This window comes from Heliangelus exortis, chromosome 1 (assembly GCF_036169615.1).
Source record: "Heliangelus exortis chromosome 1, bHelExo1.hap1, whole genome shotgun sequence".
Taxonomy (NCBI): Eukaryota; Metazoa; Chordata; class Aves; order Apodiformes; family Trochilidae; genus Heliangelus; species Heliangelus exortis.
In genome coordinates, this window is record NC_092422.1 from 123,857,155 (window position 1) to 123,884,037 (window position 26,883).

The 26,883-nt window shown below is 40.4% G+C and overlaps 2 protein-coding genes across 2 annotated transcripts in view; one reads left to right on the forward strand and one right to left on the reverse strand.

Moving 5' to 3' along the window:
* Window positions 1-1,526: 1,526 nt before the first annotated feature.
* On the forward strand, window positions 1,527-15,803 carry LOC139793043 (centrosomal protein of 83 kDa-like). The gene is made up of 7 exons (XM_071737142.1): window positions 1,527-1,564; window positions 5,175-5,325; window positions 6,430-6,522; window positions 9,343-9,594; window positions 10,880-11,011; window positions 12,787-12,901; window positions 14,376-15,803. The coding sequence occupies exons 1-7, from the start codon at window positions 1,527-1,529 to the stop codon at window positions 14,378-14,380; spliced, it is 786 nt and encodes a 261-aa protein (XP_071593243.1). The 3' UTR covers window positions 14,381-15,803.
* A 7,122-nt stretch (window positions 15,804-22,925) lies between these two features.
* PLXNC1 (plexin C1) overlaps window positions 22,926-26,883 on the reverse strand; it is a 71,630-nt gene continuing 67,672 nt past the window's right edge. The window contains exon 31 of the mRNA XM_071765146.1: window positions 22,926-26,185. Within this exon, the coding sequence (XP_071621247.1) occupies window positions 26,081-26,185 (105 nt within the window). The 3' untranslated portion in view covers window positions 22,926-26,080. The remainder of the gene's footprint in view (window positions 26,186-26,883) is intronic.

A 26,883-nucleotide genomic window follows, 5' to 3' on the forward strand; every position in this document is an offset into this window, starting at 1 on the left:
CAACGCGCACCTTTCTACCTCAGCCACCTGTTATCCGCATCCATTAGAACTATTATCTAGTTCTATTGTTCTCAGTCTCTATTATCAGACATCGCCGTCAGCTGCACCGCCGCCTCCCCCTTTGCCTGCCCGTTTCCCTCTCTGCTTCAGGGGGGAAAACCGCACCGATCGGCACAGGACGTGGGGAATTCGCTGCAGAAGCTGAGAGCTGCCCGGCAGCGGCACAAAACCACGCGTTTGACACATCCCCCGTTCACCGGCTGAGCGCTGCGTCCGGCGCACAGATCCTCCCGGCCCCCCCTTAGCCCGCACGGCACCGGCGGAACCGCGGTTCCCGTCCCGCGCGGGGGTGGGCGGGTCCGCCTGCGCACGCGGCCGTTTCCCCGGCAACGCCGTCCCCTGCGCTCCCAGCGTGCTCCGCGCGACCCTGTGGGGCGGAGGCGGCGGCGGGAGGAGAGGTGAGGGGAGGCGCCATTTTTAAATTGCTGGAAGCGGTGGCGGCCGCTGCCGGTGGGGAGGCCCGGGGAACCGGGGAGGCTGGGCACAGCTGAGGGGTAGGCGGGTAAAGCTTTGAATGAGGTTTTAGTGAGCATGAGTTTTTCATCTGTGTCTGAAGGCCTCTTGCCATGAGAAAGCAGGGTAAAATACATGTAGCATATGTAGACTCACTGTAGACAAGAGTCCAGCCAGAGTTGCCAGCGGTAGCTCCCATGCAAAATTTCAGTTTGATCAGTAACTGCTGTCAGTTTGACTTGGTAGTGTCTGTGGCTGAAGCAACAGCTAAGATACAGCCTGGTTACTTTTCAGTTAATAGAAAATGTATCTGCTATAAGGCAGAAATTGAAAGGATGATATTGTGTGCTATAAGTAGGAATGAGCACTAATATGTGCTTGTTATTGGAATTTGTACTTTGATCAGTATTGTGGAGGAAATTATAGTAGTTTGAATGAGACTGATACGTTCTGAAATGTAGAAGCAGAGAAATGTACTCCCAAGTTTCTCCAATTTTTGCAGCACGCCAAGGTATTGTATGTCTTTTTTCACTGGTTTCTCTAGAATGGTATCTGAGCAGAATCCAGATTATGGGACTTCCGATAATCAAGATTTTCATATTTCTCTTTGTTATGTTTTCCCCCCGAGATGTGTATTTATATGTTTCTAAGATGAATGTGTTGTCTATTGAAGGGTGCTTATAGTGAATCAGTAGAATAGGGAATGTTAAAGGAATGAGAGGTATGTTGTCATATTTATGAAATTATATGTAATTTTGCTTTGTTTTTTATTCACCACATGGGAAGTCTGATCTCTCCTAAGGGTGTTGCACAGTCATTTAAGGAAAAATTTCTTTCACTTAACTTTGACTGTCTAAAAGCTCTCTAGTCGGGGCTGTGATTTCATCAGCATCTGAGCTCATTGTGGGAGAACTCTCTGCTCCTGAAAGGAGAAAGCTTTGCTCCTTCTCCAGCTGATTTGCTTGGCTCTTTGTTCCTTTCTGCTCGGCAGTGCCAGCTGCCTGCTTTCACCGATGGTGCAGTTTGTTGGATTTTTCCACGAGCAGCCAGCGTGAGTCACTGGCCCCAGAGAAAAACTGGAATGTTTCCTGCTTGTTTAAGTGTGTTGGCTTCTTGAGTTAAAGCAGTTCATGAAAGGGTCTGGTGAATGACAGCTCCAGGAATGGGTGCAAAGAAAGGAGGAGTGGAACCTCTTGTTCCTGCTGACAGTGAGTTCTTGTGTTGGAGTGCACTCTCTCCTTAGTTCTGTGTCTGGTCTTAATGTAGCCTCTTCAGCAAGGATGAGAAGGGGCCGTGTTGGAAGAGTCACTTTGATGAAGCTGTGCTTTCAGGAGTTGTGCTTTTACTCTTTCAGGCAAATAGTTTGTGTTGTCTCACAGGATTTTGCTGATTCAATTACAAAAACCAAAATGAAACCAAACCCAAAATTGTGTCTAAGGAAGTCTGGAATTCTGACAGAAGCGGGCAGTGGATTAAACCGTGTGTTGTGTGAAACAGCTGTTTGGCTCTCAACAGATTTTGCTGAGAATTTTAGTAACTTGTACTTAGAAGACTTGTTACTGTGAGCAACATACAATAAAAATAAAATTGTATTGATAACTTCGTATTTTTCTCGAAATACAAATATTCTCAGCATTTCAACTTGTAGCAAACAAAGTGTTAAAGTAATGTAGCTGAAAAATCTTGTAAGAGAAGATAATGTGTAGATATAAAGGAGAGATGTGGAGTAGGTGTTTAAGCAATGTTTCTGTATGAAACTAAACAGTTGGCACAGAAAGACAAACCAAGGGTAATTCTTGGAAATATAATTGTTATTTCATTGAGCTAGATGTTCCACAATTAATATTGCTGGTTTAGCAAATCTAGCAAATATATAGGTAGAGAATTAATGTTACATATGATGTGGTTTTATTTCAGTTAAAATACTTCTTGAGCAAACCTCCAAGAGAGGAATAAATTTTCACTAGTGTTCCTTTAAGGCATTTCTCAAACATTATGCATATAATCTTGTGCTGTTTCAAGATTAAGGTGTGTTCATTGACTATGAGCAACTACGATAAAAAATTATTGCAAGTAATGTATTCACGATGTATGTATCCCTAATTGATGTTGACTATTGATGGTTCACTGCCAGGAATTATTTGATTCGGTGAAAAAAATGGAATATTTTTTTATTTTTAATTATTTGTAGGTAGGTATATCTTACCAGTTGCTATGGATGATTTCAAGCACTCTGAAAGTAGCGAGTTCACTGTATTAGTACATGTTATTTCAGAATTGTCACCGGGAATGCAAGTCATGAAACTTGCCACTAGGTGTCTCTGCAAGCCAAAGTAGTTTTTTTTCCTGAAATGCTTGCAGTTAAGGATTTTGCATTCTGGAACTGAGAGTACAAAAGGTTGCCATTCCATTTATATTTTTATTTTGGTTGAAATGGTCTCAGAAAATGCCGTGGCTTTTTGGTGTCTTTCAGTTTGTATCTGTTAATGCCACTTCAGGGCTACTTCTTACCCAAGTAAGCTGCAGGATTCAGAGCTGACTTTAAAAAAGCAAAGATCTGAGACAGTGTTGCCTGTTGCTTGGGTTTGGTTTTTTTGTTTGTTTGTTTTGTACAATTATCATGATAATGCTGTATATAGGCTTAGGAATTCTGAGGTTGCTGCCTTACATTTCCTCTGTGTACCAGAACTTTCCATCCTCTCACATGGTTTATCATCCTTTGGATCACTGACCAGTTCTCCTTATACACCTCTTGGTTTAACAATTGAAACTGTATTTATATTGCTTGAAAATTGCTCTTGTTCTTTGTGTCTCAGCAACCGACAATATTCAGGTATGAAAAGTAGATATTGTGTTGGTCAGAAGGTTCTTCAGAACTTGTGCCATTTGTGTTTCAGTTTGGTTGAGCATATAGAACAGTCACTGAGGAGAATGTTATTTATTCCAATTCCTTTCCTCTTATCCTCTGCATTCTCTCAGTAAATTTTGGTGAAGCAGAATACAAAAGTGCTGTGGTCACTTTGCCTACACTTGTGTTGTAACTCTGGTAGATTTTTCCTCTGATCCTTTCCCATCTTAATGATGGTGGAAAGAAAAATGGGAAAGAAAATCTGAATGTAAGACTTTCTTAACATTAGCATGTCTATGTACAATGTTTATTTTCCTATATGGAGTTTAGAATTTCATATTCTTGATAAAATGAAACGGGAAGTGTCTAAGATAGGTCAAGAAAAGATTTAAAGAGTGGAATGCTAGAAAGTATTATAAATTCAACAGCAGATGTAAAGAAGATGAGGTATTTGCAGTGATGATGGAGTTGTAATATTTTCCTATTTTTTGTTTTTCTTAGTGCTGAGTTACACCCTGTAACTTTGAACTACACTTCGTACACTGCAGCCATGGAGTTCTTAAGCATCAGTCCAGTTATGCCAAGAGCTAAAACAGCAGAGGAGTTGATTTCAAAGCTTTGTAACTTCCTTAAAAATTAGTTGCAGTCCTCCCTCCCACAGATGCTTTAGAAATATCATTAACAGTCAAATCAATACATCTTGCCTTTAATATCAAAAAGAACTAATGAAGTTTAAAAGAATACTTCCTTATTGCTCATCATCTGATCATTTGCAGCTTTCTCACACCAATCTGATGCTACATTTAGCAAAACTCTTTCTGGGAAGGTCACAAGAAACCACCAGATGAACTTCAATGCAAGTCACTTCCTTGTTTTCAGTGTTATATTTTAGGGCTGAACTTTCAGCAGGTGTCTTCCAGACTGTCTGTAGAACTTTAACTCTTTGCAGAGAGGGCTTGAAAGAAATTAAACTGTGAGAATTATCTGCTTTTGTTCCAGCTGAAATGAATGTGCATTGAGTAGTTTGAATATGTGACAACTTGTTTGGATAGTGTGACAGACTGTGCCTGTGACAAGTAGTAGTAAAGGCTCTGTACGACTGGCATCTTGGGACTCTGCTTAAACTCTCGTTACCAAGGTATAATTAGGGCATTATGAGCATCATAGTTTGATTCCCAGTGTACAGTAGAAGTAAAAACAACACTTTGTGTAATCTGTCAGAGAAAAGTGCTTTTGCTTAGTTTGTATTGACTCAAATAATCTCCACGTTTAAATTTATCCTGTGCCTCTAGAAAGGCTAATGCTTTTTTGAGCAGGCAGAATTATAGAATGGTTTGGCTTGGAAGGATCCTTAAAGGATCATCTATTTCCAACATGCCCTTATGGAAAGTCCCTTCCCAGCTTTCATGTAGGCCCTTCAGGGACTGGAAGGCAGCTATAAGGTCTCTCCAGAGCCTTCTCCAGGCTGAACAATGAATGAGCAGAGCAGAGTTGCCCTTCCAATAAATGTTTCTAACCTGAGATACTGCAGAGCCAGGATTCTGAAAGCAAAAGAAGTGTGTGAAATCTCTGATCTGTGAATGCTAATCAAATGCCCTTGTGTTTGTTCAGGTGACTTAATCTTCTGAGATGTGAGCAGAAAAAGTGGATGGCATTGTAGATTAGTTATTTTATTTTGTACTACAGGAAGAAGATATTAAAAAATTAGTTATAGTTTGTTATTTAAACATTTGCTCCTGCACTTGATTTTTTGGAGCTTCAAGACCTAAATGCAGAGTGTAAATATAAAATAAATACATATTTTATCTTACAGATTACAGGAGGAATATACAAAGTCACAAGATGAACTGAAGAGGTTGTTAGTTGAAAAGGAGACTGTGCATGACAGATTTCAGCAGCTTCTTGCTGAGTATCAGGAGGAGTTGCTGGGTAAAACACGAGAGCTGGAAAAATTGAAGATGCAGGCGAGACAGTTTACTAGAATGACTTAATATGATTTTTAACCCTGTAACAGGGCCACGTGCATTTTTCTTTTTATGTAACATGTATATACTTAGCTTGGATATATTTCAGGAATCTGGAAATTCACCCAACGCCAGTAGTATTTTTTCTGTAGAGTGACTATGGATTGAAATGATTGTTGTCTTGTGTCACTGAATCTTTGAAATTCTGGTTTTGTGTGCTATGTTATTAGTAAGACCCTCAGTCTCTGCCTGTGTGTTCTCCTGTTATAAGGAGAATCATCTGCCCAGGAGGATTAGCTTAGATGCCTAAAATTAGAACCTAGGTAACCTAGAACCTGCTTTGTGTAACTGTTTTTTTCCTTAAACTAACGTGGCACATGTCCTTGGGAAACAAACAGAACATCTGGCAAAGGACCCCAGGCTTCCAAACGGAGGAGATGCCTCAGTACCATTACTGGAATTGGTTTTCAAGGACTTCAGGGTACAGATAAGTGGAAGAAAAGTAGGATAGCTTTGAATATGTCTGAGGTTGTGGATGACAGCTTTTTTAGCAGCTTTTTTTGGCTAATAGTTTGCTGTATTAACCACAGCAAAGAAAACTTAGCAGAACACGTTGCGGCGTGGATTCTTCCTGATCTTAGTTTCATTTCAAACCAGTAGCCACTTATCTTTTGGAGAGCATGTACCTAATGTGCTTCACAAAGAATTTGTTTGGCATTGCTTATTTTGATTCTTTGGGGTTGGTTCACTTGCTGTTTAAGTTTTTCCAAGCATAATTTATCTGTGATGTGATGCCATTTTTCCTTTCCCCTCTCCACTGCAAAGAATATAAATCTTTTGGCAATTCAGCTGGACATTTGTATTTCTTCCACCAGTAAATACAGACAATTTATATGCTTTGGTTATCTTCATAGAATATTTTTTGTTCTCTAATACCACGGATTTTTTTCATTTGTAACTATTATTGAAAATTCTTCAGAAAAACACAGAAAATTAGGCAGGCTTGCTAAGTCATACTGAAAGACTTTATTCTGGCTATTTATCCTATCACTGTGTAAACAATAGCTTATGACTGGTTTATTTGTGGTACCTTTCTGTCTTAAGGTACGAACTCCTCAAAAGTTAGAGCTGTTAACAACACAAATACAGCAGGAGTTGGAATCGCCCATGACAGAACCTTATCAGAAGCTAGGAAATGTAAGTAAGGATTAAAATTCTGTTTCATTTAGAGTTGTGATCACCAGCTTATAGTTGTTCCTAAAGCCTTATAAAATTAGAACAGAAAGGGGAGTGAAGTGTGGTATTTTTTGCTTGATACTGTTGCCCCAGGCAGTAAAGCCTCGAAGAGGGAGAAAGATGGATTTAGTTCTTCAGATACAAATTGGAAATGATATGAACATTGCATGGACATTTGAAGAAAATAAATCTGAAATCTTCTGGTTTTTTTTTTTTTTTATTTTAATTTGTCCAATTTAGGAAGTGGAAAAATACAGAGCAGAATATAACAAACTTCGTTATGAACACACTTTTCTGAAATCAGAATTTGAACATCAAAAGGAAGAACACGCACGTATTTCAGAGATGAAGAAAATAAAATATGAGGCTGAGGGATGCAGAATGTTGCAGTAGCTTAAAATGTATCTGATGACAAAGCTGCTTGAACTTTGTGAAAGCGCTGGAGCTTGATGGGCTGCCAGTCTGACACCATTTCATGTTGCAGCATTTGTTTCTGTTCTCTCAGAGCACTTTTATGACTTAGCCTAAAGCTGTCTCTGTAGGTTTGTTCAGTGATGTCTCGCAGTACCCTTCGTGCTATTACAAGTAAGAATAGACTTTGCTTTCTGATAAATGACAGCCAGAGGCTTTGCTTAATGCTTTTTTAAATCTCATTTGTGATGGACTTGAGACATTATGCTAATCTGAAATTAGTAAATTATCTGAGCAACCGATATAAGTTTAGATTTTGAACTACTTCTGTGGCAGCTAATCTAAGAAGGAGGCAGAGGAAGATGTTGTTAATACCAGATAAGGGTACATGAGACAGGGGTAGTCAAAAGGATACTGGAAACTTTGGTAACTCAGTTTCAGTTGTACTGACTCCTGAATAAGCCATTGATGAATTTTCTGTTTCAGAACTGGACTTTCAGAAGTGTAGCTAACTAAACTGCCAGCTTATTTATGTTTTAAATATATGCAACAGTCTAAATGAGTGTTGCGTATGTCCTCTGCATATTCATTTAAGTGTTTGTCTGGGAGCATATATCCTAAGATGCCAGATTGGAATGTATTAGTCCAAACATGAGACAGAAATTAAAGCAATCATCACTTTCAAAATCAATCCAAATTTTCAAATGCAAAGCATTAAAACCAGAACATTTGTCCTTCCTGGAGCTAAACCCACATGCTGCTTTGCAGCCTGTCTCTCTTGTGGGCTTGTTGAGTTTGTGCTGGTCTTGCAAGGAATTGGCACACTTGCAGAGAGAATCAAAGTACCTTGAGCCAGGGCACAATGTGATCTGGTTTCTCTTTCTCAGAGCCTTTTTAACCTTTCACTCCAATTAACACAAGGAGGCTACAGAACCATCCTAATTCTTAAATGCTGGGGTGGGAACGTGTAATGTGATAGGTGTTTGAATTTCCTGATGAAAGGGATTTGGAGGGCTTTTGCTGCAGGAATTGTTTTTTCTCCATTGAGATCACTGCTGCAGCTTCTAAACGGACTGCTGTAGATTGGAGTTTGGACTAGTCTCCAAATATCAAGAGGATTCTTTAATTTTTTTCTTTACTTTCTGTCATCCTCTAGTTGTCTGCCAGGATGCAGTTGGTGATCTTTGCTGTGAGGGTTCTCTGCTGGCTACTGTTCAACCTGTCCATTAGGACTCCCAGATCCTTTTCCATGGATCTGCTTCCTAGGCAGTTGCCCACAGACTGTGCAGTTGCACTGGGTACAAATACTTTGTATTTGCTCTTGTTGAAGATGTTCCCTTCAGCCCCTTCCTTCTGCCTCTCCAGATCTCTGAACAGCAGTTTTGCTTTCCAGCCTATCGACCATTTCCCTCCAGTTTGGTGTCACCTGTGAGTTTGCTGAGTGTCCTTCATCCCATCACCCAGGTCAGTAATGAGGACATCAATCAGCCTTGGACTCTGTCTGACCTGAGAAAGACCCCTGCTCATTACAGGCAGTCAGCTGGGCTTAGCAACACTCATCATCCCTCTTTGAGCTGGCAGCCCAGCCAGCTTTCCATCCACTTTGTCATCCACTTTCCCAGCCCATATCTCACCAATTTAGTGGGAGAGATGATGGGAGAGTGTATCAAAGGCCTTGTTAAAATCAAGGGGTACAAGATCCACTGCTCTCTCCTTGTCTGCAGTGCCAGTCACCTCTTCCCAGAAAGCAGAGGAGTAGGTAAGGCACAATTCGCCCTTCATAAACTGTACCTTTCATCACCTTGTCTTTCATCTGTTTAAAAATGACTTTTAAGAAGATTTGCTTCATAACCATCACAGAGACTGATGTGAAACTGTCTGTCCTGTAGTTATCTGGGTCCTTCCTGACCTTTTTGTGGTGTGCTCTCTGCCTCTGTCCATTCATCAGGGACTTTCTCTGATTGCAGTGACTTTTCAAAGATGATAGTGAATAATGTTGCAATTATACCAGTGAGCTCCTTCAAAATGCTTGGATCCACTGCAAGGACTTGTGTGTGTCCAGTGGTTTGAATCATCCCAAACATTTTCTTCCTCTACTTCAGGTTCTGATTTACTCCCACAGAATGCTAGGGGGGGGTTCAGGGACATGTGAGGCCTAAGGACAAGCCTTATCAGTGACAAGAGAGAGGAAAAAGCACTGATGAATGGGTCTGTTTGATTTTCCTACTCTAAGAGAGAAAATAAATGTGAATGTAGTTTCTTAATATTTTATATGTACGTTGCTGAACTGTCAACTGCTGTGTTTGTTGCTGTCTGATACCTGATCACTGTGAAAGCTTTTTTTTTTTTTTTTGTGATAACAACTATCAGATTGCAAGACTGGCTAAAGATAAGGAAGAACTCCACAATCAGCTGCTTAATGTTGATCCCACAAAGGACAGTAAACGTGTGGAAGCACTTTCTAGAGAAAAGGCACAACTGTGTCAAAAATTAAAAGGCTTGGAAGCTGAAGTATCAGAATTAAGAGCAGAAAGAGACAATTGCAGTGCACAAGCAGAAAATATTCAAAGAGCACAAGCACGGCAGTTAGCTGAGATGCAGGCTGTGACAAGGTCTCTAGAGGTAAGATTATATTTTTAATTATTATTTTTATGGGTTGTTATTTCTTCTTTGTTTTGGTTTGGGGGTTTTTTGGGTTTGTTTTCTTGTTTTTTATTTTCCCTTCTCGTGTAGAGTAACACTTGGCCTGATAGAACAGTCACTGAAATCACTGATATGGAATGCAACTTGAGTTTGCATATTTCAGATTTAAGAAGAAATTGTAAGTACCTTGGGGGTCAGGTACTTCCAGTTCTGCTTTGGAAAGGTGGAGAGCTCAACAGAGATTCTGTTGGATGATGTTCTTGTTAAAAGTACATGCAAGTGATACTCATGTTTGCAGTCAGTAAGATGCTGGGGTTGTCACTTGTCACTGAACTGAGGTTAGAAACTGGTGACTGTGAGTTAGTAACCTGCTACAGTACATTTTTTGTTCTTTTAAAAGTGTCAGGTGATGCTCTGTTATTTCTTTAATTCTTGCCTTGTGTCTTGCCTTTTTTCTTATCTTCCATTGTCTCTCCCAACACATTACTGCAATAGTTTATTTCTTGGCTGTTACTCTGCCTTGAAGAACCTTTTTTATTTCTGGCCTGTTGTATGTTTTTCAGGGTCACACCTATTCCTCATCTGTGGTCTTCAGCCTTTCTCTACCATTTCTTACTCTCTGTTTGTAGTGAGTCTTGCAGCATACAGATAGATGGCTTGTCTTTTTTTAGTGTTTCCAGTGCTGTCTACCTTTGTTACAAAATGCTCTGGTCACAATTTAAAAGGAAAAGTGCTGCAATATTCTTAGTTTAGAAAACCTAACAAAAAGTCTTGCTAGGTAATAGGTCAGTCTAGAACCACAAAGGTGAAGTTGAAGATTACCTTTTTGATACTTAGTAAAGCCTCAGGGTTTTGAGACTATGATACTTATAGTAAAAGGCATTTTATTTCCTGTCCATGGTGCATAGGACAAGCATCTGACATAATTTTGAGCACTGCTTGTGTCTACAGCCAAGCAGTTACTGGTAAGAATAGCTGCAGCCTCCTAACAAAGTCGAGTTGCTTCTGTCTCTTGTGAAGCAGGACTGAAAATGTGATTCTGTACAGGCAATGTTAGCAAAAACACTTGTGACTTTTGAATGGAAGTCAAGCCCCTGGTTCTGTTGGGACATGCAGTTGAGCAAAGAGAAATCATTATATATAATATAATTACCTCAGATAAAGGAACAGTAATACCTGAATGTCCAGATCAGTCAAACTTTTCAAGAGAACAGCAAGAGAGAGTCCCACTCCAGAAGACTCACAAATGGCTTCTTTATTCAAGGCAGAAAAGAAGTCTGCTGAACTACAGATTGATCGACTTGAGAAAGAACTGCAGATGAGTCATGAGGAGAACAGCCTTTTAACCACTAAACTTGACAAATCTGAACTAGAAGTCAATTCCTTAGCTGCTAAAGTAAGTGCCTAATTCATAGTATCTGAAATACATTTTTTATATCCTGTTCTGTTTTTCTGTTCATATTTTACATCAAATAAGACAATGTTGTCTGCTGTGACTTCAAATAAGATTTGGAATTTTTAGAAATACGAAAAAAAGAAAGATCAGAAGGCTCCTTGTTTAGGGAAAAGTGCTTAAGAAACTTGGTATCTCTGTTGAGTTTCAGCATAACAGGATTAGTATGGATGTCAGATTCAGACAGAGTTTTATGTTTTTAGTTACAGTGTTCTATGTATATCTAAGTCAGGATACCGGTCCTAATGAAATAGTTATTTGGGTAAATATGAGCTTTCTGCTCTTTCTTATTCCCTCTGTCCTGGAGAGAACACTGCCTAATAAATATTTATCACATCCATCAGTTTCTGGTAGCAAATTTAATCCCCTGCTGTTTTCTTTCCTTTCTGGAGAGGCTTTAGGTAGTTCTGAACTGAGTTAAACTTAATTCCTGTGTGGAAGTGCTCACATTTATCTTTTGAATTTTGTGCCTTAAAAAACCACCTTAAATCTTTGCAGGTTGCCCTGAGATGTTCTGAACTTAGGATTTAAGCAATCATATCCACTGTGTAGTTACTTAATAAGCTACTATGTCATTCTTAACCTTTTGCCACTTATATAGGCTAGCAGGTTGTAATTACATTTGTCACTGTGAAAGGATTTTCATTATAAGTGCTTTCCTCTAGATATTTAATTCTCATTGACCATGTAATTACTGCATACAAATGCCTGAACTATAGAAAATTTCCATGCAAGTGGTAATTGTCTTTGATTTGATGTTCCTAAAGCTCCTGCTCTAGTGAGGCCATTTCTTGTGTACATCACAGTGGTCAAGAAGCATTTGATTTAACATCCAGTTTAAAACTAGGAAGACCTGGATTTTGAGGAAGTAGTGTAGCAGTCCAGGAGGTCCAAGGCACTGTAGATAGTTATCAACTCAAAATTACTTGAGGGAGCAATGGATAATCTGATTTTGTGTATCACTGTTTTATTTGGGGTAATGAAATTTAACTTTATTTTAGACTCTGGGGGATCTTCAGTCTGAAGTATGTGTTAACTGACTTGCTTATTGAGTTAGTGAGGCATCAGGGTCTTAAGGAATGTTGGATCACTGCCAAAGCAATAAGTATTCTGAAAAGAAATACCCTAATATTCAAAGGCTACTTGTAGAATGTGTAGCATTTACTCAGACACCAAGTTTCTACAGGCACTCCTGTGTATCTGTGAGTATATCACTGAGGCTTCTTAAAAGTAACTTTTCTAGAGTGTAACGGGTGATAACTGTCTGATTAAAGATGAAATACTTGCCAGTAGTCAGACACCCTGGTTCCTGGAACATATGTTGTGTTTGAGCACTTAAATACTTTTAAATCAAGGAATACATAAAACTCACATTTCAAGGTGACTGACAACTCACTCAATAATCTTCAGTGCGTAACTTGAGAAATTAATAAAATCCTGTGATAGAACTGAGTATGATTTGTGGAACTGGACCATGCCAATAGCCTTAGTGTTACAGGACCTATCTAATCACCATTAAAACAAGATTGGATATTGTAGATTGGCTTTTAGGAAAGCAGCGGGTGAAAAAAGTATTTAAGGCATATTTAAAATAAGCAAAGTCCATGATTTTTTTATTTTTATTTTTAATTTCCTTGTTAGCACAGTATCACATGAAAAACCTAAAGCTGTGAATATGTGTCTTGCAGTTGATTTGGTTTTCTTTTCTTAATTCTTAGATAGAAGAACTTAAAAGTTCACATAAATTGGAAATAGCAAATGTTAAACTGGAGGCAGCAAGAACAAAGAGCGAGGCAGAAAGAGAGAGAGACAAGATTCAAAGTGAAATGGATGGTAAAGTGTGCAATTAGTTTCTAATGATTTCTTTTGTAAGTTCTGGTTAGAATACTGCAATTATTTGTCCTCCAAACGTTGCCTGGCAGTCTTCACCTTCTCCTTCTGCTCTAGGTCCTAGATCTGAAAATTCATTTTTGTATCTGAAGTAACTCTCTTGTTTCACTTGGTCTATTAGGTTAAGGACAGCTACAGGACAATTTTTCATTTATGTAAATGAGTGAATTTGTGATACAATTTGAACATAATCTGGTTTTAATTGAGTACTTCATAGGTTGGTTTTTTTTTCTCTTACTGCCAGATTCTAGAGTCATTTGCATGCAGCTTTAAACTTTCGTGTAGCATAGGGCTTCAGTGGTGGTTTTGTTTTCTAATTCTGTGCCTGTGAAAATTATTAACATTTGGGTAAGGCTGCCACGTGAAACCAAATACCATTTCTAGCTCATTCTTTGAAGAAGGTAGGTGACAGGCTAAGAGCATAATAGAGCTGAGCCTGTAGGTAACCTGAAATGGCCAAGTGAAATTGGAGTGAAAAACCAAAGGTCTCAAGCACCATTTATGTGCTGATGACTGAAATTGCTACACAGCTTTTAAGTGGACTGTCCTCACTGATTTGCCATAACCCCAAAATCTTCCTGGAACAGTTCTCTCTGTGACTTGCATAAACATTAAGTTCTCTAACAGCAACTAAAAAGAAAAATTTCCTGTATAAATCATTTAGTAACCCTCTTCAAAAGCTTTTGAAATGTCACCATCACATTAAGACAGCCCATGTCTCTTCTGTTTTTCTTGAGTGTTTTCCCCATTCATTCATTCTGTCATGTGAATTATGATTTTTACCTTCCTTGTTACCAGTGTCTAGTTATTTTAATCCAGCACATTATCAGGTTGATAGCAAATATTACATTCTAACTTTTTTTAATCTATGATGCAGGATTGCATCCTTGTCCTTGTCAGACAAGGAAACTCATAAGGCAACTTAAGGTGCTTTGCAAAAAAAATAACGTTTTTCATCTAAAACTTTAAAAAAGCTTTGATTTTTAATGATCATTTAAAAGAACATATTTTTGCAATACTCCTGTGTAAAATTGAGTTGAATTTAATGTTTTCTTATGGCATACCCCGCCATATTTCTTTTTACACAGTGTCACCATATCAGCAACTGTCATACTAGGACCCTAATGTGCTATCTCTCTGGGTTGGTTATTATAGTTCTCAGTGAAGTTGTTTTACTGTAGTATTTGTGTGAAAGCCACTGTGAGCAAAAGCCATACTGTAAAAGCAAACAAATAAACATCTTTCTTACTCCCGTGTGGATTCTAATAATAAATAAAAATATATTTTTATTATTTATCCCCATTTCATTTTATGCCGTGCATTCTCTTATCAGATTGATTTGGCCTAACCTCTAACGTCTTTGTTCTAATAGCTGTATTTCAATTAGATTAAAATAATGTCTTTTATACAATATTAGATTGAAAGTTCAGCAGCAAGGTAATCAGGCAGAAGAGTTGGAAAAAAAGAAATGTGAACCTACTGATCTGAAATGGGTAAGGTTTTATTGCATTCTGATGTTTTATAGGGAAATACAGTTTCTCCTGCTAGTTACCATATCCATTGTTTGAAGTTTAGATTGATTTTTTTTCAAGCCTTTTTTTTGTCTTTTTTCTGAGGGACAAAAGGCATAGAACAGATACTTAACAGTGAGTGTACTGAGAGCAGTCAGACTTGCCTTTATAAATGGGTTACAGTTTTTTGTGTTTTGTGGGTACCAAGGATTCAAAAGCTGAATGTTTATAGTCTGTTATATTGAATACAGTTATGCACTATTTAACTGCAGATTCAGTTTCCATGGAAACTTATAAATTGTTTCTAGGTAATGGTTTGCATTTACACTGCATCTCTCATCTGAGGTTCTTCAAGTGTGTAACAGATGTTTCATAAATTAATAAAATAGTGTAAGGAGTTATATTGATATTGTGGAGGGAACTGATGGGAGTGTTGAGAATAAAATCTAATTCTTTTAACTCCTGCTCATCCATGATGTTGTTTAGTAGGTAAGAAGATAGCTGTGCATCAAGGCAGTTTGCAAGCTGTGTGCACTTGAAGATCAGTATTTTTTTTTCCTCTAGAAATCAGAATTTGGGTTATCTCATTGCCTATGTGGGAAGAGGAGAAGGAAAGGGAACTCATCCTTTCTATGTGCTGGCTGCAGAGGTTGGGTTTTCAGACTCTGTACTTACTTGTTTTTTGTGAAATGGTTGGTACAGCCACTGCTGACTGTAACACTCGTTGTGTTATGGCAGAGAAGAGTCTGGGTAGCTCCACAGATGTGCTACGAAATGTTGTGTAGTCCTCTGGTTCTGTTCAGCCCTGGGGCTTGATGTCAGAGTTTAAGTTCTAGGGGACACATAAACCTCTGCAGGCTCCTATCTTCCTTTCAACCTGTGCCTAATAGTTGTTTACTGTAAAGCTTCTAGAGAAGCTGTTGAGTAAAGAGAAAAGGAACAAATAAGAAAGGCTTTTGAAAAGCTACTGCAACCAGTTGGTGTCTGCATTTTGTTCTCAGTATCTCAAAATTAATTGTTGCTCGGGCAGGAAAAGCTCAACTGGAACCAGAAGTAACATTTTCATCCTTTTGGCATCACTTTGTGTTTTGCTTCTATTCCTTTCACATGGATTACTTAACTATGGAGTGTAGATTCTGACTAAACTCAGAAATAAAAAAATGAATGGGAAATATTGGACATTTGTAAAAAATAGCTATGCCATCTATCGTGCATTAAGTATAAAAGCTTTGCTTGCAGTAAATTAAAAAATAGGAATTTGTTTCTATTTGTTGGAATTAATTACTGCGTAGTAAAAAACACTTTGTGTAAAATAAAATCCTATTTATACTGAATTGATTGTCAGACTTATATTAGTTATAAGTGGATCTAGAGTGTTTAGAAAAAACATTTAACCATTGTTTTATGCTTTGATAAGTTTTCAGAGACCCAGTTTTCCCCTCCCACAAGATCCTTTCAGCTGATATGAGGGAATAAATGCTGACTGGGTGTCTTTTAGTTGTTCTCATCAAAATTAAAAATATGCACTTTCCTTTTTTGCACAAACTTGACCGCATACCATCAAAACATGCTAATAAATGCCAAGAAAACTAGACCCCATACAACAATCAAGATTTTCCAGAAATTTAGAGATTAATTTGAGAGATAGTACATAGTGGCTATTAATTATTTCCTAGCATAATAACCAAGTACATGTTTGACTTGTATTGGATTACTGTGTGATGAATTTTTTTAAAAGTCAGGGTCCCAGACTGAATAGAAATCTTAAAAAAAGTATGTGGTGATTTTTGTTTTAACTTCTCTGTTGCCATGACTTGGTACTGCAGTTGCTTTGTTGTCATTAGTTTAACTGTTGTTTTTCAGTTTAGAAGTTGTAGAAGTTACTGCATTGGGGCAGCAGAATACACTGACGTGCCAGTAGCATATTAAATCCCTTGGATGTTTACTTTAGGAATGTGCATTCCTATTCTGAGTGAGATTGTCACTGCTATTTGAGTGAGACTACTGCAGAAATTAAGCAGCATTGGTGCCTGCATGCAAGTTGTCCAGGTCTGTCCTGCTGGTACCTGGGAGCCTTGGGACACCTTTCCTTTCTTTTTTCTGCCTCTGAGGCTGATAAGACTTCTTTCCCCAGTTCAGTAATTCTTACTATCTCAAACATTGAGAGTTGAGTGGCACCAAAGCAGCTTGCTTGGCTTAAAGAGGAAGAGAAATAAAGACCAAAAGATAAAGCCTAAGATAAACAGTTTCAGATAAGTCAAATATTGCCAGCTGAGCCTTAAGTAGGCAAAGCAGCTGCCTGCCTGGCTGTATCAGTCTTAGGCTTAGAAATGTGAAATGAGAAAAAGGGCTGAAGGCAAATGAAGAGACTGACACAGATCAGAGATGAGCTCAGACAGGCACTTGTTAAGCATTTCAGGAACAGTGTTAGTGACACTAAAAAAAATTAATCTCCTGTCATTTTTAAACACTATTTCAAATGAAATTTTTTTACAATGACCCCGTGCTTTTCAAGACAGCTGCCTAGTACATAGTAGTAGTAGTAGTTATTTACAGTCAAGAGATCATCAGGGTTCAAACCACACTGCATCTTCTAATAAAAGAGCTGTGTTGTGAACCAAGTAGTCCAGGATCCTGGTTCTGATATGAGAATGCATGATTCCTACTACTTCTGTGGGGAAAGGAAAGGCTGTTTGGTGTGAAATTTATGGTGATTTAATAAGTTTGTGTAGGGAAACTGCATCAACCCAAGACTGGAGTGGTATGGGTGCACAGCTACCAAGTCTTGGACTGAGTTTCATAAAAACTGCTGCACAGTCTCACCATTTGATGTATTTGTTTTTGTTTTTCGTAAAAAGTGGGGTTTTTTTTGTGAAAAGATGCATCTATTTTAAGTGCCCTAAGGCACTAATGCAAAGCCCTGCTGTGTCTGTATAAACTCTTAAGCATTTTCACTTTATTTTTTTTTGAAGGACTTTAGAATACAAACGTATTGAATGGCTGAAGGAGAAGCATGTGCTCACTCAGAGCATCACAGAGAAAGAGGAGAAATACAATGAAATGAAGAATAAGCTATACCGAGCTGCTGTTGCTCAGAAAAAGGCACGTTGACCCTTCCTTTATGAATCATCCATCTTATGAAATGTTCAGCTTTGCTTTGACCAGCTAGAATTGTTTTAATATTAAGACTTTATTTGCAGTCTACTGTATATAATAACAAAATATATCAGGTTCTTCAAAATTAGCAGAGAAATAGGCTGATGTGATATGTGAAAACAGACAAGAAATTTGTTATAATGCCATTAAAGATTTTGTGAGGCTCCTTTCACACGCCTGTGTGTGTGTCTTACAGGTATTTAAGACGTGGACTCCTTGATTAGGAAGGATGATGTTTTGCATGCTAGATAAATAATGTGCTAGTTTTCCTTGAGGAAGGAAAATCCTAAAAACTGTCAGAGCTTTGAAACCCTATGCACTGTAGATTTAATTTTTACAGGATCTAATCTATCCAGGCATTATTTAGCTCTGTGTGAAATGTCTGTTTGACAGAGAAAGACTCTCACAGATAATAAACAAAGGAGGATGCGAGAGAAACTACAGCTTTTGGAAGCCAAGATGGAAGAGCTGGAAAAAGAAAACCAAGTGTTAAATAGGTAATGAACTTTGCTTTTCTTAGCTTGAACAATGTTTTGTGCCCAAGATGTGACTGACAAATATGAAGTAATTTTGAAAATACATGACACTTAGTTTTGTAACTGAATTCAAGGCCAATGGTATTTGCAGCACTAGAATGACTTGAATGGAGTCCATTTTGTGTAGGTAGTTGAGACTTTTTAGGACAACTGCAGGGCAATTTCTTTGGGGACAAATTAGGGATGAATATCTGACAGATAGGCTTGCAGGAATTCCTCCAAAAGAAGCAAGTTTGTGAAAAAGGAGATGTGTCAGTCAAATACTGTTAGAGTTGAAAGTATAGTATGTTAAACTAAATGGAAGACAGGACAGAAAAATATTTCAGTGTAGAAGTTACTGTATCAGTTTGGAGTTTTGCTGGTTTGATTATTAACAATTCTGCAGTCTGCATTTCATTGTTATTCTTAAGTTCCCATGCAGCAAGAGAGGATGAAATGAAATTAAAGGGGAAAAGTGCTGAGAAGGTTTGCTACCTTTGATACTGTATCTCTTGTATTTTTGTAACAGCACTAAGGTTTTATCTTTTAAAAATTTAATTTAGAAGATAATATATATTATATATATATATAATATATATAACAGCCTACACATTTTGCAGGCAATGTTAGGCAGGAAGACTGATCTGCATGAGGACAGGGAGGCTCTGCAGAGAGACTTGTATAGATTGTATTGATGGGCCAATGTCAACAGTTTGAGCTTCTGCAGGGCCAAATGCCAGGTACTGCATTTAGGCCACAACAACCCCATGCAATGCTACAGGCCTGGGGAAGTGTGGCAGAAAAGCAGCCAGGCAGAAAAAGATCTGGGGCTTCTAATTGACAAGTGGCTGAATATGAGCCAGCAGTGTGCCTGGGTGGCTAAGAAAGCCAGTGGTATCCTGGCTTGTATTAGAAATGATGTGACCAGCAGAAATAGGGAGGTGATTGTCTCTCTGTACTCAGCGTTGATGAGGCCACACCTTGAATATTGTGTACAGTTTTGGGCACCTCAGTATTAAGAGAGAGATTGAGGTGCTGGAGTGAGTGCAGAGGAGGGCAACAAAGGTGGTGAAGGGCCTGGAGAATAAATCTTATGAAGAATAATTGAATGAGCTGGCATGGTTTGGTTTGAGGAAGAGGAGGCCGAGGGGAGACCTCATCACTTTCTATAACTGCCTGAAAGGGAGATTGTAGAGAGGTTGATGCTGGTCTCTTCTCACAACTAATTAGTGATAGAACAAGAGGGAATGGCTTCAAGCTGCAACAGGGTAGGTTTAGACTGGATATTAGGAAAAAAAAATTCACAGAAAGAGTGGTCAGGCACTAGAATAGGCTGCTTAGGGAGGTGGTTGAATCACCATCCCTGGATGTGCTTAAGCATCATTTAGATGTGGTACTAGTAGGCGGATATGATTTAGGGAAGAACTTTGTGGAACAGGGATGATGGTTGGACTCGATGATCCCAATGGTCTTTCCCAACCTGAAAGATTCTATGAGTCTATGAAAATGTAAGTTTGTATTTGTTGCTACTGTAATTTGTTTACTTTACTGTGATAAAATAATTTATTCAAGGTTGAATGTATTGATTTAAAATAATTATTTTTCCTTATCAATTTAGTAATAGGAACTTGTAAGGGATCAATTAATTTTTATAACTTGACAGTGAAAGCTTTCCTGGATGTGTAGGAATTAGTATTATGGTGTTATTTATTGCTTTATTAAAAAAAAAATACTGGAAATCTGACAGGGTGAGATACAGTGTGATTTATGCAGACTTATGTAAGATGTGCAGGGGAAACATAACCCCAGCTTTCAAAAAGGGAAAAAAGACTCCAGGAACTACGGGCCAGTCAGTCTCACCTCTGTGCCCCTCAAGATCGTGGAGCAAATCCTCCTGGAAATGGTTCAAAGGCACATGGAAAATCAGGAGGTGATTGGTAGCAGCCAACATGCCTTCACCAAGTACAAATCCTGCCCAACAAATTTGGTGGCTCTTTATCATGGGTTCACAGGGTTGGTGGATAAGGGGACAGCAATTGATTTGTGCAAAGTGTTCAGCATTGTCCTGCATGACATCCTGGTCTCTGAAATGGAAAGATATGGATTCAGTGGATGGACACTCAGTGGATAAGGAATTGACTGGCTGGTTGTGTTCACAAAGCAGTAGTCAACAGCTCAATGTCTATATGCAGACCAGTGATGAGCAGTGTTCCTCAGAGGAGTTTGTACTGGGACCAGTGCTGTTAAACAACTTTGTTGGTGCCATGGACAGTGGCACTGAGTGCACCCTCAGCAAGTTTGATGACGCCACCAAACTGTGTGGCAGGGCTGACATGCCAGAGGGAAAGGAGTCCATTCAGAGGGACCTTGACAGGCTTGAGAAGTGGGCCTGTGACAACCTCATGAAGCTGTGCATGGTCCTGCACCTGGGTCAGAGCAATTCCAAGCAGGATGACAGATGGAGCAGAGAATGGATTAAGAACAGCTCAGAGGAGAAGGACTTGGGAGTGTTGGTAGATGCGAAACACACCTCGAATACTGTGTCCAGTTCTGGGCCCCTCAGTTTAGGAAGGATATCGAGGTCCTGGAGCCAGGTCCAAAGGAGGGCAACCAGGCTGGTGAAGGGATCCAGCACAGATCCTATGAGGAGAGGCTGAGGGAGCTGGGGCTGTTCAGCCTGGAGAAGAGGAGGCTCAGGGGAGACCTCATCACTCTCTACAACTCCCTGAAAGGAGGGTGTAGCCAGGTGGGAGCTGGTCTCTTTTCCCAGATGACTTTTAACAAGACAAGAGGGCACAATCTTAAGTTGTGCCAGGGGAGATTTAGGTTAGATATTAGAAAGAATTTCTTTACAGAGAGGGTGATCAGGCAATGGAATGGACTGCCCGGTGAGGTGGTAGATTCTCCATCCCTGGAGATATTTAAAAAGAGACTGGATGTGGCACTCAGTGCCGTGGTCTGGTAACTGCAGCGGTGGGTCAAGGGTTGGACTTGATGATCTCTGAGGTCCCTTCCAACCCGGCTAATTCTATGATTCTATGGTAATGTGTGTGTGCAGCCCAGAAAGCCGATCAGACTCTGGGCTGCCATCAAAAGAAGCGTGGCCAGCAGGTCAAGGGAGGTGATTCTGTCCTACTCTGCTCTTGTGAGACCCCACTGGGAGTACTGTGTCCAGTTCTGGAGCCTGCCAAACACAGGAAGGACATGGAACTGCTGGAGCACCTCCTACAAGCACAGGTGGAGAGAGCTGGGCTTGTTCAGTCTGAAGGAGGCTCCAGTGAGATCTTGGAGCAGCCTTCCAGTACCTGGAGGGGACCTCCAAGAAAGATGGGGAGGAACTTTTTATAAGGACGTGTAGAGGGGAAATCACTTTGAACTGGAAGAGGGTAGGTTTAGGTGAGACATTAGGAAGATACTCCTCAGTGTAAGGTTGATGAGGCACTGGCACAGGTTGCCCAGAGAGGTTGTGGCTGCCCCCTCCCTGGAAGCATTCAAGGCCAGTTTGGATGGGCCTTTGAGCAGCCTGGTCAGAGTGAAGCATCCCTGCCCATGGAGGGAGGTTGGAACCAGATGATCCTTAAGGTCCCTTCCAACTCAAACCATTCTATGATTCTATGATTTTTTTTTTAATAGCTTATTCAGTATTGTTGTTGATTCTATGGTTTCTTTTAATAGCTTACTCAGTATTGTTGTTAGACAGTAGTAACAGCCAACTGAATAACCATTGAATTGCATATGGTGACATTGCCCAGGATCCAGCTTTTCTCTCCAGATGTGGCATTTTTTATTTCCTATGGTACCTGAGCAGAAGGGCTGCACTGCACTGCCTTGGGGATTTTGTTAGACTTCTCTGAGGAGAACAGGGTAACTACTAGAAGAAAGAGAAGGTATTTCTGCTGTCCCCTGCAGGATTAATTTGGAAAAAAACCACTGTGTGTCCAAGCCAGCTTTGCCAAATGGAATGTTCACTCATGTCTTCCACCAGTACCTGATGGCTGCACAGAGCTGGCCTTGCCTCTCTGTCCCTGACCATGGCAATGTTGTCTTCAGCAAGACTTCCCCTGATGCCAGGGGGCAGGGAGTGTGGTTCATACAAACCAGGGAAGCCTCTGAGGGCAGAAAAAGGGTAGCAGCAGGAGGAAGAAGGATGGTTTTCTACTGGTTTGTGGGCTCCTTCATAGAATCATAGAATCATAGAATCCTAGGGGTTGGAAGGGACCTCGAAAGATCATCTAGTCCAACCTCCCCTGCCAGAGCAGTCTATTTCTCAGTCTATTTCAGGCTCTTTGTTCAAGAGCTGATTTTGTGTCCCTGCAGCAGGAGAGGTTATGGGGTTATCTGCATTTGTAGCATTTTCAGCTTTTTGGAAGTATCATCAGCCTCAGAGCCTTAAAGCAATGACTTTGTAGTGTGGCTCCTGAAGGCTGGGTGGAGGTGTAGTGAGGAGGGGATCTCTGGCCTCTGCTGCTCTCCCGAAGACTGCTGGAACTTCCACTCCAGGGAACCCCTGCAGCTTGGGAAGCCCCCTTTGCCCCCCAGTGTCTGGGTTTCATGCTGGTGCCTCTCCACCCCCAGCATCCCAGCTGCCATCGTTTGTACCTCCCAAGGTCAGAGTGCCACAGAGCAGTGTGTGACATGCAGTCCTTGCCTGCCTGGCTCTGCCCTGCACCAGGGGAGCTGGCACCAGGCTAGGCCCTTATGCTCTGCTCCTGCTGTGACCTTGGCACTGCAAGAAGCCAGGCTTGCTTGCTTTCCACCATTGTAAAGTAAGCAAGTTCATCAAAATAACCTCCAAATGCATTTTATTCTAGATAAACCCATACAAACACCAACATGTATTTGTCATTTTCACTTTTTTTTTTTTTTTTTAACCATTTTAAACAACAGCTTAACTTCTGTACAACAGGAATTACTTTACACATTAGTAAGATTTGACTTCAAACTAGATGACTGCAAAATAATGCTCTGTAAGCTAGTGTTAGAAAATATACTGTTTGCCATAGCAGTTTGCCTGTAAACATGTGGAAATAAGTTAAAGAGAGGTTTGCTTTCATTTCAGAGAAGGCTGTTAAGATTGCTGGGCTGCCTTAATACAGCTTTAGTCAAGAGATGGTTCTTTTTGTCCGTGTAACAGTAACAGAATTGCAGATACTGAAGGTGTGCCATTGTTTTTTGTGCTGACCCAAACCTACCAAAAGAGCCACAATCACTTAATTATACTTCACATCACTTAGTGAGATTCACTTGATGGGTTACAAAGTCTCAGCATGACTTTAAATGGTTTACTAACAGAGTGACGCTGTTTAGGAGGCTTGAATAAAAGGCAATAATCCTATTCCAGGCTGTAGGCTAAAGCTACTTGGCCTGCTTCAACACATACTTAATCTCTAGAAATCATTAAAGCTATTGTAGCAAACAAGCAGTAGTACAAATACAGAATAGGACTGATTTTTCGGTTCCTCATCATATAAACACATATAGTGAAGTTCACAGGTTCAGACCCACGCAAACAGACTATATTTTACAGCTTTTCAAGCAGAAATGTTTGGGTTTCTTTTTCTGCCTGTACAGAAGGTTACTGTTGAACAAAATTTATCACAGTTCACTCAAATTCACTGCCAGCAAACACCTGAAGTGGCACGGAACTGCTGAGACATCTGCCTAACTGGGAAGAGTAACCTGCTCATGCCCCTCCTTTAAATATTAATTACTGTGCTTTTTTCAATTTATTTGATGCTGCTTTAAAAAGGTTAGGCTAACAATGATAAAAATCAAGCCCTTAAGTACAGGTAGTCTAAGCTTAAGTGCTACTCAAGCAACAGTCTACTCCTTATAAAGGACAGGGGGCAAGGCGGGTTAGGGTTGGGGTGGTTTGGGTTTTTTTTTTTTTTTTTCCCAATTAAAATTAAACTTACCACAGTATATTGTGCCACACAGAGAAGAGAACTGCTGAAAGTACTGCAACATCGTAGTGCAGTTTCCTGAACAAAGCCATACATTCCATCAAGTATAAAGTGTAAACTTAATAGCAAGTGTAAGACTTCAATTAAAAAAAAAAAAAAAACCAAAACAAAAAAACCACCAAAAAAACCCTATCACAGTATGGGTTGGTGGCTGCCCTCTCTGATATGCAGGAGGTACAGTTTGTGCAAGCACATGTTAGGGAGGGGGCAGACCAGTAGGCAACTTGTTTTTGTGTTAGGTTTTTCCCAGGTTAACAGGTGGCCTTGCCAGCTGGACGTGTGTGGTGGGACAGTGCCTGGTACCAGCTTCTGTGAGCCTTTGCAGCCAAACCCATCAGCATTAGTACTGACCTCCAGGCTCCTTCGAAGCACTGCTGCACATTAATGTGTGTCTTGAGCATTCTGACACCTGGAAGCCCAGCCTAGGAGCCTCTGGCTGGTGACAGCAGCTCCATCTTTCTGTACTAAGCATGGGCCACCTGTGTGCGTGGCACCTTTGCTGCTGCCAAGGCAAAGAGCTCTTCCCTCCCCTGTGGGCTGCTGTGGTGGATCCTTCTGGAAAGGTGTGGAAATGTATCTCCATCTCACCAAGGCCTTGCCTCAAATACAGAGGCAGGCTGCAGGCTCAGCACCTGCCTCTGTGTGACTGCAGCAGACTCCAAGGCAACAAAACATTTCAGCTCTGTACTGGTGGGCAGGGCTCTGCTGGCGTGGTAGCAGAACCAGAGCCACAGCTGCTCCTCTATGGCTTTCCACGGTAGCCACTGCACCAGCCTCCTCTCAGCAGAGAGCCACCTGCTTTCCAGCTGGGCTAACTTTAGCCACCAATGCAAATGTCATGGACACCCTGCTTTGAAAAGAGCCAAACCTCCAGAACACCCGGGCAGGACTAAGGCAGCAGTTACACCCACACCCACTGCTTGTATCGGTTCTTCATACACAGAGATTACACCAGCCCTCCTTCTGACATGGTGTTAAACTAACCCTTTTTAGACAAAGCCTTTGTGTGAACAACCTTAAAAAAAAAAAAAAAAAAGAAAAAAATGCTGGCTTCAGATTTGTGAGGCCCTTGTACATGGGTTGCCAGGACTGTCAGCACTGATGCATGGGCTGATCATGCACCTGAGTGCAGGTTTGTGCACCAAAGCTGCTGCATCACATCACAAGGGTGTGCAGATGAGCTGCAGCTGCACGGAGAGGTTTCACCTGTGAAGCTGCTCACAAGCCTTTCACAGCTTATTTAAGGATGGAAAGGTAGAAATGTAAACACAGACTGATGCCGGCCTAGTGCCTTTCTCCAAAAGCCTCCAGCCCCTGCTCAGTGGCTTCACTATGCACGTGGAATTTCTAACGTAAGGAAGAGAAGTCCTGCCATGTGGCATTTGGACTTCAAACTGCAGACCCATTTTTTTTCTGCTAAACACATTTGTTCTAAGTGTCACTTTGGTGTTGTTTTGCTTGTTTTTTTAGTTTTCTGAACAGGGACCAGTGTAACTTTGTCTGGAAGGGAGGAAACTGCAATTGAAGCCGGAGCTCATCCTCACAGTTTGCTGAGGCTGCTGAAAGGATGTGACGAAACACTGGCTTTCTCTCTTGAAAAAAGAGATAAGCAACTTACAAGTTCACATGGGCACCTCTGAACTTGCAATGTGTTTACACATCTCCTGCAAGCTTGTTTTTAAGTAAGCAGAAAGCTTGCTCAGGCAGTATTTTTGAACCAAAAAGGATGTGTGCTCAAGTACCTCGAAATGCTGGCCCTGCCAACTCTAGACTCACTTTTGCTTTTATATGCCCATGTTTGAATATGTAACCCTGCCCGTACTTCATTCCCAAATGCAGATACTACTTGGAATGGTCAGATTGGAGAAGAGTGTCCAAACGTTTCAAACCCTGTACATACAGTCAGTCAAAACAGTCTTGGGAGCAGTAGCGCTTACTGAAAATCCCCCACAGCCACTCTGTGAGTCACTGCTCTGCTCAAAGCCATTTGCATTTTTTCTTTTCATCAAATAAGGCTTTTACTTGCTGGAGCTGTTTCTGGACTTCTTCAAACCCCCGTTCTCGCTCGAGTTTGCTGACAATCTGTTAACAATTAGCAAAAAAAGAGAATAATTTTTTTTAGCACTTATTTTACTTGCTGTTTTTTTAAAGACTGCTTCTCTGCATTCCAACAACTACTGGCAGAAAAATCCATCTGAATGCCTGCCTAGATGTAAACATTCTTTTCTGACTTTAACACTTTATTTTGGTAGGTTTCCTTTCAAGTCATTATGATTACAAGATTTGCAACACTTCCACAAGAGAATGATGGAGCCAAGCAAAAAAGCCCCAAACAAATCCAGCACATGTTCATCTCTTGAAACGTGAGGCAAGGCCAGTGCTCCAGTTTCACCTTAGAGCAGACCTACAAATAATAGTTTATTTCTTTTCCTCTGCCCTATAAACTGAGGGCAATAATCTGCCTTTGTTTCTCTAACTGGCCCAACTGGCACCAGCCCAGGTGATAGGAAGCAGCAGTACTGCTGTCTGGAAACTCCCTGCTGGCAGCTCTACCAAGCAACTGAGGTCTCAGCAAACAATGAATGAGGTTTAGCTGCTCCCAATCAAAAGCCAGAGGGGGAAGAGCAGAGGGAGGGTTTTCTTCTAAGGATGGGGTAAATTTAGCCCGTACTAACTTCAAAAAAACAAAAACGGGCCCTAAGATTACAGAGTATTTTGAAATCTCCCCTGTCAACAATTTTAGTGAGTTTAATGAAGTCTAGTTCCATTCCAAGTATTAT

Coding starts and splice junctions, on each gene's coding strand:
- LOC139793043 (XM_071737142.1), top strand. CDS start 1,527: ATGGTGCAGTTTGTTGGATTTTTCCACGAGCAGCCAGC. Junction 1,565..5,174: donor TTTTTCCACGAGCAGCCAGC/GTGAGTCACTGG, acceptor TTTATCTTACAG/ATTACAGGAGGAATATACAA. Junction 9,595..10,879: donor CTGTGACAAGGTCTCTAGAG/GTAAGATTATAT, acceptor TCTTTATTCAAG/GCAGAAAAGAAGTCTGCTGA.